At 41.8% G+C, this 13,832-nt stretch overlaps 1 protein-coding gene across 4 annotated transcripts in view; it reads left to right on the forward strand.

Annotated features, from left to right (window-relative positions):
- The window catches only part of srgap2 (SLIT-ROBO Rho GTPase activating protein 2), a 101,176-nt gene that overhangs the window by 28,470 nt on the left and 58,874 nt on the right, over positions 1-13,832 (forward strand). The window contains exon 1 of one of the 4 annotated variants that reach the window (XM_080423934.1): positions 7,932-8,068. The exons of 2 other annotated variants lie outside the window; for them this stretch is intronic. In XM_080423934.1, coding sequence (XP_080280060.1) covers positions 8,023-8,068 — 46 coding nt within the window. In that variant the 5' untranslated portion in view covers positions 7,932-8,022. Of the gene's footprint in view, positions 1-7,931; positions 8,069-13,674; positions 13,742-13,832 lie in introns of those variants that run through there. One more of the 4 variants, XM_080423935.1, reaches the window with a different exon arrangement.

Consider the following 13,832-nt stretch of genomic DNA (forward strand, 5'->3'; position numbering starts at 1 on the left):
GAGGACAATAGTATGAGCTCACAGTGGTACAGCTCATAACCCTGTACTGCAGTATCAGCCCCTAGAGCACAAAGACTGAGCCTTGTTGCATAAACAGCATGCAGACACACACACACACACACACACACACACACACACACACACACACACACACACACACACACACACACACACACACACACACACACACACACACACACACACACACACACACACACACGTTTGTATTACTATTCTCGTGAGGACATAAACATTTTAGGATGGCATCGGAAACAGCGGGGAAAAAAGTGCAGAAAAGTAACTGGAAAAATAGCAGATCTACAAGCTCACAATGTGCCGTGCGGCATCGCGTTGTGAGCTTGTAGATCAGTATAGAGATCAGACATAACCCTAAACCTGTCTAACCCTACAACCTTAACCCCAACCCTGGGTCTCTTTCTAATTTCCTGTCACAATTATTTGGCCCTCACAAGTGTACACGCGCGGCGCACGACACACACACACACACACACACACACACACACACACACCACACACACACACACACACACACACACACACAACACACACACACACACACACACACACACACACACACAGAGAGAACAGACCATAAGGAATAGAATAGCAATCATAGCAAAAGTGCTGTATATGTGAAGAGGTAGTCTTTGGGTGGTGTTGAGTGAGTGAGTGGCATCATGTTCTGTGACTCATGCTGTGCCCGTTGAGTCCCTGGCACTGGTTGGCATGGACACCCTGGGACTGTGTGCCACTCTGCTGCCACTCTGACTCATGTCAACACACAGACCAGTGACCTAGTGAGAGTACAGGCTGCTCTGTAGTGTGTGTGAGAGAGAGAGAGAGAGAGTGTTTGTTTGTTTAGTAATCTGACATCAGGCTAGGCCACTGGTATTACAGTAGAGCTGTGGTTTTCAACACTTTTAGGGCTGCAGGGAAAAATCGATGCGAATACAAATTGCGATTCTCATGTTGGACGATTCAGAATCAATTCTCATTTAAAACAATACAAAAATAAAATAAAATCCCCAGTATTTTTGTGTAATCTAACTTTTTGATTTTGAATTTTAAAAAAAAAGTTTTTGAATCGAGAATCGTTGGTTTTTAAAAAATCGGAAAAAAAATCAAATCCTGACCCCAAGAATCGGAATCGAATAGTGAGATAGCAGAAGATTCACACACAGCCCTACTTTTCATATTAAAGGGATGGTTCACCCCCAAAATGACTTCTATCAATTACACACTCCATGGTGACTTGAATTCATGGAGATTTTTTAGTTTTTGTCTCATTCCTAAGGCAATAATTTGATGAGCGGTGGAGACTCCCGGTAGGAGACTCAAAATGTCAACTTTGAGTCTCCTACCGGACACATTAGCATCTTTCCACCGGTCATCAAATTATTGGCTAAGGAATGCGACTAAAACAATAAAATATCCATGAATTCAAGGCTTCTTGTGGTGTGTAATTGATAGAAAATAAGTCATTTTTTAGGTGAACTATCCCTTTAACTCTCTCAGTGCCAAGCTACGAGTTATCGAGAGTTTTTTCTGAATGCCCTCAGTGCCAAGTACGAGTTATCCCGAGTTTTTTTTTTTATTAAAAAAATAAAAGAATACATATATATATATATATATATATATTATTATTTTTTTTTTCAGAACCCAAGATATCATGATCCGAAGATTTGCTGCTCCATTCACTTCTTGTTTAACTAATTATTATTATTTTGTTTTATTTAGAAAAAATAACGTAAAATGAAACCAAATGGACACGTAAGGGTCCATTTGGTTTCATTTTACACTCTCAAGAGTTAAAGATCTATAAGGGTCCATTTGGTTTCATTTTACACTCTCAAGAGTTAAAGATCTATAAGGGTCCATTTGGTTACCAACTCTCCATCATTTAGCTGGGGACCACCTGGAACCTCCTCAAGGACCACTGGTGGTCCCCGGACCACTGGTTGAGAACCACTGCAGTAAAGTGATGTCATTTACTGATGTCACTTACCTGACTGTTCTATAGCTGTTCCATTATTTGCCTTTTTACCCACTTAGTTATTATTATTATATAGGAATTCCTGGCAAACTCCCAGGAACCTGCAGGTCTGCAACGACTCAAATCAAAGCTGAAGATCTTTCTGTTTTTGCCGTGGCTTTTACTGAGGTTATGGTCATTTTATTCTCTTAGTTTTTGGTTTTGTTTTATTTGAACATATTCACGTTTTTCCTCATTCTCTCTTCTCAACGCTCTGTGTCTTGACTTAAGTCTGTTTTGCAAAGTCAGAGTGGTTCGCACACACAAAGAAACGGCAAACAAACAACAAAAAATGTCTCTGTGACATCTTGCACACCTAATACCAGATTAAAATCCGCCGAATGGCTGCGATGGTGCGTACATGTTTTTTTTACCATAATTTTTTTCAGAAGCGTTTAAAAGAACTGACTGACCATTAAATACATAAATGTTATTGGACTCTGTGCACAAAGGCCTGTATTGTTCTGTAAAGTATTTAGTATTATCGCCTTAGTTTAATGTGGTATTAGTTTACAAATGAACTTGCCTTCCTTACCGTTCCTTCCTGATGATTATTATCAGTGTGAGAGGACCAATAGTTATCCCCACAATATCAATAGAAGTAATAATCGGTCCAATTGTGATATTTGAATTTCTCCACATCGAGTACTATCGTTACGGGTCCATTTCTACACAACTCAAAAGTCAACCAGGTTGACCTCTGGCATCCCTATATTTGGCAGTCATTGTGGGCAAACGTTTTCAAAAATAGCGACGCGACCAGTGTTGCCAGATTCTGTGAGAGAAACAAGCAACCAGGTCTAGGAAAACCAGCCCAAAAGAAGCGACTATGGCAGTGTCTATCAACCTTTTTTGTGCCAAGGCACACCTGGTATAGCCAAATAATCCCAGGGCACACCTAGATATACGGTATATATATATATATAGAAAAAAAGCAAATGCAAACAAATATTTCTGTTTTTGCATTATTCAGACATGCAAACTTGTAGCTTTTCAGCTTCCACTAGCCGTTTTTAATCCAAATAGGGCAATAGTGTGACACCTGACCCGAAAAAAACAGCATTTTGTCACCCTTTTCACCTCGGGGCTGTTTGCATGCCTGATTATTATTATTGTTTAAAAAAAAAAAGAAGTTTTTTTTATTTTATTTTTTATTATATTTTTTCAAACCTTCTTCAAACGGCGCGGCACACCTCAGCAGTAGCCCCGGCCCAAAATTGGGACGTTTGCCAGGGTTGATATACACTGGACTATGGGCCACATGAGCACTTGTTTTAACATATACATCAGCTATTTGAAAATAGCAGATCTACAAGCTCACAACGCGTCGCATCGCGACGCGTTGTGAGCTTGTAGATCGGCTATTTTCAAATAAAATCTTGCGGGGGAAATTCTAATAAGCAGATCTGGCAACCCTGGATGATGCGACGTGTCTTGAGATTGTAGGTTGACTGTTAGATCTGCTATTTTGCGTGAGACACGTACACACACAGCAAGTATATATAAAATGTGTCTTTACGTGGTTAAATGAACACTCAGGATCTTTGGCTGTGTAGAGGTCGGTCGCACGCCCACGGTCTGTCATAATGAGAGAGAGAGAGAGGACAGACCTGGGGGCGTGGCCTCCGACAGCCCACTTGATGGTTGCCGTGGAGAATCTAAAAGAGTGACAGCTTGGCCACACAGGGGGTGTGTGTGTGTGTGTGTGTGTGTGTGTGTGTGTGTGTGTGTGTTGTGTGTGTTGTGCACACGGCCGTGGGCGGTTTCAGGTACACAGTAATCAGGGCTCGCAGCGGTATCTTTGGATCGCCTGTATCCAAGGCTTTTGTTATGTCATGGAAAAAGTTGGAGCACCACTGATATAGCAACATGCTGTTAGGATTTAGAAAACATTTTTAGATATGTATTTGGCCGCGGACCCCCATCTCAAAATATGTTGTTCAAGGGACCCCACCATAAACAAAGATTTGAGTAAAAAAATAATTGCTTTAAAAATATATATATATTCAAAGATTTGTCACACATTTTCACGATTTTTCAAAAAATAGCAGATCTGCAAGCCCATAGCTTGTGAGCATCTGAGCTTGTATATCTGCTATTTTTGAATAGCCAAAGAAATCTTAAAATGACACAGATGTGTGCCGGTGTGTCTGAGGCGTTGTGCACACGGCCGTGGGCGGTTTCAGGTACACAGTGATCAGCGCTCGCGGCGGTATCTTTGGATCGTCTGTATCCAAGGCTGTTATGTCACAGAGACAGTAAACTGCATCACGCTGCAGAGGGCATACATACGTGGGCAACTGGCGGCCCGGGGGCCACATGCAGCCCCCACCTTCACTTAATGCGGCCCCGCAGGATAATATCGGAATACTGATATATTATTGATTTCAGCTGTTGCACAATTGCAAACATGACCCGCTTTAATTACTTCAGTCTATATCAGTAGCTTAACACATCCACCACCAAGGGCTAATCTCATAATGTACTCACCAGTGCCAAGGTTTTATTGTTGTTTTTTGTTTTTTTCAGGTCGCCATAGGCCCCGTTAAAATCCTTTAGATTGCCCGATCCAATGTTTGTAAACAACGGGCACATGTCCTGGTGTCTACTCGTCGAGACCGCGTGTCAAACGGAGCCGCCATGTTTGAGTTCTGATCGTTTATGTTAACATGGGAAATGCGAGGATGAAAAACTACATGTCCCATTACAGGTTTTACAGGGCTTTTTGTGTACGACTTAGAATGAAGGCAGACGGGAAACAAAAAACGTGATCGCACTTCCGGTCGATTTCGGGTGGTGTTACACTGAAAATGGTCCCCCTGGAAAATTGAAAGAAAAAAAAAATCGAAAAAAAGGAAAAAGCACCACAGCCCGTAGGGCTACGGTCTCGGCGCTTAACAGTTGGATTTAACGGCCCGTAGGACTACGTTCTTGGCGGTTAATGTGTTAATGACTAGTATAAACATTCTATTGTCTTTTTTATGTCCAATGTATTTGTATTTAAGTTCATAAAGTTAACATAAGTTACTTTTACTTTTCAAGATTCCAATTCAATAAAAAGCTAAAAGAAAATCAGGATTCCAATTCAAAAGTAGCAAAAATAGCAGATCTACAAGCCTCACACTGCGACGCGTTTTGAGCTTGTAGATCTGCTATTTTTGCTACTTTTGAATTGGAATCCTGATTTTCTTTTAGCTCTTATCAGGATTCCAATTCAAAAGTAGCAAACATAGCAGATCTACAAGCTCAAAACGCGTCGCACTGCGACACGTTTTGAGCTTGTAGATCTGCTATTTTTGCTACTTTTGTGTGACATAAAATGGCCCGACAGCATATGCAATATGGCCCCTCTGGAGTGAGTGTGGAAATATAGTGGCCCCTCTCCATCATCAAAGTTGCATCACCCCCGGGTTAGGGTGACATGTTTCATACACCAGCCCCTAAAAGAGCACAGAGGAGTGAGTGGCCATGATAATGGTCTTCTAGTTCAGTGTTTTTTATCATTCTTAAGGACCCCCAGTTTGCTATGCTTTAAGGCCACACGGACCCCCATTATTTGTTACTAACTTCTGATATTTGGGAGAGAGGGGTTTTGGCCTTGTGTGGTGTAGGGCTGTCAACTTTCCTCAGAAATGATATTCGAATATTGGTCTTAAAAATGTGCAGATATTCAAATATATTCGAATATTATTATTATAATTATAAAAACGTTTTTTTATTTTATTTTTTATATATTTTTCAATTCTTTTTGTTGACAGAAACAATACAAAAAAACTATGTATTGAGTGTTTGGATCCAATAAAACATATCTTTTGTTTGTTTTTATAACTTGATACATTGTTTTTTGTATTGTCCCTGTCAAATAAACATTAAAAGAAATATATATTTATATTATATTTATATTCGAATATTATTTTTCATATTCGATAGTCGAATATTAATTCACCAGCCCTAGTGTGGTGTGAGTGAGCGAGGCAGTTGGACGTCTGGACGATGTCTGGTCAACTGTAGGCTCAGACTCATGGCCAGACACGATCCCCCCCCACACACACCCCCACACCCCCCACTCCACCCACAGACAGACAGACAGACAGACAGACATGTGCTATAGTGGGAGAGAGAGTGAGAAGGGAGACAGGGGGAGAGAGAGAGAGCATCAGAAGTGAAAAGTGGAATTGCAGAGTGTTTTACAAGACCTGCTCTACTGGTCTGCCTGGAAAATGTGACAGAGTTTGTCTGGAGGAGGAGGAGGAGGAGGAGGGGGGGGGTGAAGGAGGCGTCACATTCCAGTTTACATCCCAGTTGGTTCTGACTGGCCTGGCCTGGTCTGGTCTGGTCTGGCACGCTGACCATTGTGGAGGAAGAGGAAGGAGAATGTTGTCTGTTAGGAATCATGTGTGGCTGTCCCCCTGTCCTACTTGTTTACCATCAGCATCTCTCTCTCTCTCTCTCTCTCTCTCTCTCTCTCTCTCTCTCCCCCCCCCCCCCCCCCCCCCCCCCCACTGACTAGAGCCAATAATATCAACTGGGTTCATTTAATCCATTTAGACCAGAAACACATCATTTTCATCATCACTGTACATTTCCACTTCCAGTATGTAGATATTGGAAGTTGCCCATTATCTGTTGGTCTGCCTTTAACATGTTAAATGAATGCTGGTCATTCAACTTTTCTTTTTCATATACAGTAAAGGCTGGAAGGATTTAGCAGGATAGGAGGTGTGAGAGATGGCGTCCAGGCTCCTCTATATATATATGTGTGTGTGTGTGTGTGTGTGTGTGTGTATCCTGGTATATGGAGTGTCAGAATCCCTCTGCATCATCCTGATGCGTTTAGGGGTCTTTAGGATCACGGCCCTGTGTCGCTTAAATCCATTTTACCCCCATTATACCTGCATCTTCTTAACCCGGCCCCTCTCCTCTCCTCTCCTCTCCTCTCCTCTCCTCTCCTCTCTCTTCCATCTCTTTACTCTCTCCTTCACACTCCACTGCCAATGTGGTCACATGGGACCACTGCCCCCCCCCTCTCATCTCCTCATCGGTTACCTTCAGCGTTCTGTTATTATGTCTGGATGGAGGAACATGCATAGTTTCAGTTGAGGTGTATATATACTGTGTGTGTGTGTGTGTGTGTGTGTGTGTGTGTCGTCGTCTCAGCTGGGTTAATTACAGGCCGCTTGTCTAGAGGCCTCGAGTCGACAGGCGGGACTCTGTGACTCACTTCCCATCATCGACAACAACTGTGCGATCAGCAAATTATACACACACACACACACACACACACACACACACACACACACACACACACACACACACACACACACACACACACACACACACACACACACACACACACACCAACACACACACACCAACACACACACACCAACACACACACACACACACACACACCAGCACACACCAGCACACACACACACACACACACACATACAGACCGTGGGGGGGGGTGTGTGTGTGAGCGTGCATATGCGTGTGTGTGATGATGAAGTCACCTCCTGCAGAGAGTCTGATAGCTCCTCAGTTCTCTGGCCTTTAATCAGTAAAGAATGACTGTAGTCCTCCTTTGAGAGAGGAGGAACGCAGCTCGTGCCACAGGCTGTATCTCTCACCTGGGTTTGTACTGTACTGTATGCATTGTTAAGGCGTGGCGGTGTGTTTGTGTGTGTTGTGTTTGTCTGCGGGGCCAGAAAATAATAGGCGGGCTGATGTAGTGCGTTGCGTGCGATGTGTGTGTGGCAGCGTGTGTGTGTGTGTTTATAGCAGACACACATTTAGAAATCCCACTTCCCTTTGTGTGTGTGTGTGTGACGGTGAGGAGGAAACAGCCCCGCTCAGCTGTAAAAAAGACAAAAGGCAGAGCATGGACAGCAGCCTGTCAGCCAGACACACACCTCTGTCTGTGAATGTGAGAGGAGTAGGAGTATAGGAGTAGGAGAGGGGAGGCCACAATGGAAGCCAAGGCCGTCCGTTTCCTGTACAGCCAGCGGTGTAAAGGTAGGCCAGCCTGCGGGACAACTACAACACAGACAGGCCGAGAGAGAGAGAGAGAGAGAGAAAGAGAGAGAGGGAGGGAGAGGGAGAGGGAGAGAGAGAGAGAGAGAGAGAGAGACACCTCGGTACATAGAAATACTCTACATATGAACAGAGCAACTATCTTTAATCCATTAAGACAGGGAAAGCCTCTGTATCATTTTAGATTTTAGCTATATATATATATATATATATATATATAGCACATTGGTTGGCTATTCAAAAATAGCAGATCTACAAGTAGGGTCCGTGGCCAAATCTTGAAGTTTGAGCACCACTGATATAGAAACATGTTTTTTTTTCAGAAAACTGTTCGGATTTAGAAGGCATGTAGAATCGGTCTCAGGTCTTAATGAGTTAATCACATTTGAATAAATTGCTGCTATCCGTCACAGCAAAAGGTTTCATAACCAAGTGAAAGAGCCTTCGCTGGCTTTGCCTTGGAGTGAATGAAGAAGAATAGTGGAGCTCCTCCGGAGCAGAGCTGTGAACTGAAGGCTGGCTGAGGTTTTCATGTGCTTGTGGATTAGTGGAGTGTGTTTGTGTGCATTTCTTCAAACCGCCCCTTGACAAGGATGCATGCGTTGGCTGCGGCAGGCAGCTCTGAGAGCGTAGCATTAGCCTGTCAGCTGTCAGCGTTGATCCAGCTTATCATGATTGCGTGGTTGGTTGTGTTGTGTGTGTGTGTGTGTGTGTGTGTGTGTGTGTTTGCATGCGTCCGTGCACTTGCTTGCATGCGCTTCTTCGCAACCCGCGTCGTGGAGTGGTGTAAACTGCATTGTTGTGCACACAACAGTCACATGATCCTTGGTGGAACTCAGAAGCAGTGGTGTAAAGTAACTAAGTACATGTACTCAAGTACTGTACTTGCAACAGTGCAATTTTTTTTTTAACTTTACTGGAGTATTTCCAATTCTACTCCACTACATCTCAGAGGCAAATATTGTACTTTTGTTTTTACTCCAGTACATTTATTTGAAAACTTAAGTTACTAGTTACTCTGAAGATTTTGCATAGCATTACAAAACATACATTAACCACTTCAGCTCTCTCTCTATATATATATATATACTTTGACCATTTGAAAATAGCAGATCTACAAGCTCACAACACAACACGTTGTGGGCTTGTAGATCTGCTATTTAAAAAATATTTTTTATACATGACGAACTTGTGAAATGGGACCTACTGCATAACAAGTACTTTTACTTTTGGTATTTATATTAGTATATTTTGAAGCCCATACATTTGTATTCTTACTCGAGTACATTTTGAACACTGGCCTTGTACTTGTATTCCTACATTGTGGTATTGATACTTTTACTTAAGTAATAAAACATGTCGGTACTTCTTCCTCCACTGCTCAGAAGGCTGTGCAAATGGAAGCAAATGGACCCTTAAAGGTCCATTTGGTTCCATTTGTAACACTCTGTCCTCTCCAGGAGGAGATAGTGATTGAATATAGTTGTGTGTGCAGTGAGTCTGTGCTGTGAGTGCAGTCTATTAACCCTTTAAGACCGGGAACGCATCTGTGTGTCATTTTTAGATTTCGTTGGGCTATTAAAAAATAGCAGATCTACAAGCTCATAGCGCGGCACTCGGTGCGCTATTTTTGAAAAATCATGAAAAGTTGTACAAATATTCATTATTATTATTTTTTTCCCCAGATATTTGTAACTCAAATCTTTGCTTCTGGGGGTTCCTGGAACTAAATATTTTACAAATGTTCGCTTTAAAAAATATATAATCCAAGATTTTGCCACGAATTTTCACGATTTTCAAAAATAGCAGATATACAAGCTTATAGCGCGGCACTCGGTGCCGCGCTATGAGCTTGTATATCTGCTATTTTTGAATAGCCCAAAGAAATCTAAAAATTACACACAAATGCGTTCCCGGTCTCAATGGGTTAATTTGAGCACTCGGGAGTGCAGTGTGTGTGTGTCCGTGTGTGCGTCCGTGCGTGCGCGCGCGCAAAGCGGGGAATGTAAAGCGATGAGGCCGCCGGATAAATGGCCGTCTCTGGAGAACTCAGGATATGTGTGGATAAGAGGATTGACGATCGCACACACTCACACACTCACACACACACACACACACACACACACACACACACACACACACACACACACAGCGGTTGCTGCTGCTCCTCTGCGGTTGGATTGGGAAGGGATTGGCGGAGGAGGAGGGTGGAAGTGGGCCAAGAAGAACTGCAGGCCAGACCACTGTCATGCACAGCTCTGCTCCGCCAGGTGTTTTCAGCTCCCAGCCGTGTGTGTGTGTTTGTGCATGTGTGTGTGTGTGTGTGTGTGTGAGAGTAGGATGTACAACTTTCAGACTGTTATGTCTTGCATGTTGTCGCGGCATGCATCTTAATTAGAACGGCCCCATCGTGTGGTTTCAGCGCTGGTGGTGGTGAGAGTTTGCGGCCTCCAGTTTCCGTGGAGGATTTCGTTGAAACACATTGCAGGTCACAAGTGTTTGGCTGCAGAATATAGAAAAAGGGGGAAATGGAGCATAGTTAGTAGCTTTAGTATTACTGTAGAATCTCTCTGCCGAATTGAACGGCCATTGTTGCAAAGAGCTTTTCCAATTGGAATTCGGTTCGATTGTTGCCAATGTGATTTAGTTCTTATGCTGATTGAACAAAACAGTCATGAACTGTCTCTCTTATGCTGCGTTCACACTGTTAGATACAAAGATACACAGATGCTAAGGCTGTCAACTTTCCTCAGAAATGATATTCGAATATTGGTCTTAAAAATTGGCAGATATTCGAATATATTCGAATATTATTATTATTATATATATATATATATATATATATATATATATATATATATATATATATATATATATATATTATTTTTTTTATAACTTGATACATTGTTTTTTGTATTGTCCCTGTCAAATAAACATACATATTTTAATTTTTTATTATATTTTATTACATTTTTTTATTTAATATTCGAATATTAATTTTCATATTCGAATATACATATTTCCCCATATTCGAGGAATATTCGATATTTGAATATTAATTCACCAGCCCTAACAGATACACAGATACACAGCATATTTGTCGCTCTGTCACTTTGTATCTGTGTCGCTCAACGCGGTCGTTGACGTCATCAAGCGCTGCGTCATCAGAGCTACAGTTATAGTTTTGTATCTTTGTATCTGGAAGTTGAACCCAGCTCAACTTCAATTTGTATCTGTTATAGCAGCTACAAACGTCGGGTGTTGTTGCTTTGTATCTTCATGTCGCTGTGGCTTCCATTGAACATGAATGGTAGCCTGTAGTATCTTTGTATCTGCCCGTGTGACTGTGAACGCAGAATTATGCTGGCGTTCACACGGGCAGATGCAAAGATACTGCTGTAGGCTACCATTCATTTGAGTTGTGAGTTGATGTGGTTTCAGCTTCGTTAATCACAATTATTCTTTGCCACAATAATGGTGACGGGTGATTTTCATATCGCCCCATTATATCCTAGCCTGGTAAACCCTCCCTCCGGAAATCTCATTTCCATTTGATTCCAGGAGTGAGTCTGGCCTGATCGCCCATTCTGCAATATTGGCTGTGGGCTGGAGTTGGGCGGGAGTAATACCGTTGACTGACAACCCCTTCAGCCAATGATCGTTTTTCCCCTTCAGCCAATCAGCAGTTCACCAGACTAATGTGACGCAACGGGACTTTTGAGACGGCCATGCCCAAAATGGGTTACCTTATTCGGATACATGCGTGTCACTGCCCGCCCCTACCGGTTCTCTAAATTTTTATTTTTAAATAGGCTCTGTCATGATTAATTGACCACATATATGAAGTTAAACAACTAAATTCTATCCAAACGATATCTTATAAGTAAATTCCGTGCCTCAAAATAGAAGTTTGAGAGCTTTTTGAAGTAAAAAAATAGCGGAGAAAACTGTCCACAGAAACAATGGCTGCCGTTCGTGTTTTGTCGGCTGCATTCAGGCTGCACTCGGTGCCATTCGGGCTCACTCGAACTCGCCACCTGATTGGCCAACTGTCGCTGTCAATCACAGAACGATGTGCGACGACGCTGATAGGCTCGTTTTTTTGGTAATGCGCTAGAAACGCCCATACAAGCCATCAGGCCAGACTCACTCCTGGAATCAAATGGAAATGAGATTTCCGGAGGGAGGGTTTACCAGGCTAATTATATCCCTGGTCTCTCTCTGTTTCGGCTCAACCAGCTTCACTCGCACTTCTCACAGATCCTCTTTATGGTGTGAGAGAAAAATTAAAGCAAACGAGATATTATTGTCCAAAGGACACGACAGTAAAACCCTTTTGGTTTCATTTCCTCAACATTATAGCCACACAATAACTAAAGAAGGAATTAAAGAAAAGGAAAGTAGCAAAGGTAAACAAGTAGCTATAAGTCTGTACGGTGATCATAGCACACAACGAGGTGTGTGCATGTGTCATACTTCAATATTATATACATTTATTTATGTGTACATGTGCAGTATATAAGCAAGCATACATTTCAGTATATCATTACTAGCCTCATATCATAATTGCCTATAAGTCATGTTTTGGTCAAATCTCTGCCTAACTCTACTCTCCTAACACTGGCTGCTTCATTGGACCTTATTGCCTATGCTATGTCCTCAGCCTATCAGAATGCTTGTTACATTCAGCCTATCAGAATGCTTGTCAATGCCATTCCACAATCACTTTCTGCCTAAGTCATTTTAAGTACCGGTAAACCTTTTGACTTTTTTGAGTCAGATTTTTCTTTTTTATGTAACAAACATTCTGATAGGCTGAGGACAGACAATAAGGCATGGTGAACCAGCAGTGTTATAGGAGAGTAGAGTTATGCAGAAATAAATAAAGGCAGATAAAAAAAACTTTCCCATGATTGCCTATACGTCAACTAGATGACTTCTTCTTTTCTGAAAACCTTAAAAATATGACTCAGGCAAATATGCTGTGAGGCTATAATAACAATATGAATGATCTATTAACTACTTATAATGAATAATAGTTTTTTATCAAGCTACCATTTATCTTACTATATAAACAAAGTGTCAGGTGCCTGTGTGTGTGTGTGTGTGTGTGTGTGTGTGTGTGTGGGTGTGGGGGGGGGCAGGCAGTCATCTAGGGGAAGCAGCGGATACAGGAACACAATGATCTGAACCACTTAAAGGGGAAGACCACCCATTTTCAATATTTAACTATGTCATTAATATAGCATAAAGGAGTTGTGTGGAAATAAGAAAATTTTTAAATGTTAAAAATTTTAAATGTTAAACCCAAATTGATTTTGGGTTTAACATTGCAAATTACACCGTGATGACTCATCATGGTGTAATTTGCAATGTTAAACCCAAAATCAATTTGGGTTTAACATTTAAAATTTTTAACATTTAAAATTTTTCTTATTTCCACACAACTCCTTTATGCTATATTAATGACATAGTTAAATATTGAAAATGGGTGGTCTTCCCCTTTAAGTCCTATTGTATACTCTCTCACATGACAATAGCAGCTCACAACAACACATCATGGTGTGACACGTTGTGAGCTTGTAGATCCGTTCCGATGCGTTTAGAGACCCCTGGGAGATGGAGCACCACACCTACCATCAGCTCCCAGCAGTGGTGTAAAGTAACTAAGTACATTTACTTAAGTACAATTCTGAGGTATTTGTACTTTACTTGAGTATTTCCAATGTTCAATACGTTTACTTCT

This window comes from Gymnoscopelus braueri, assembly GCF_963280865.1.
Source record: "Gymnoscopelus braueri genome assembly, chromosome: 3".
In the NCBI taxonomy this organism is placed as follows: Eukaryota; Metazoa; Chordata; class Actinopteri; order Myctophiformes; family Myctophidae; genus Gymnoscopelus; species Gymnoscopelus braueri.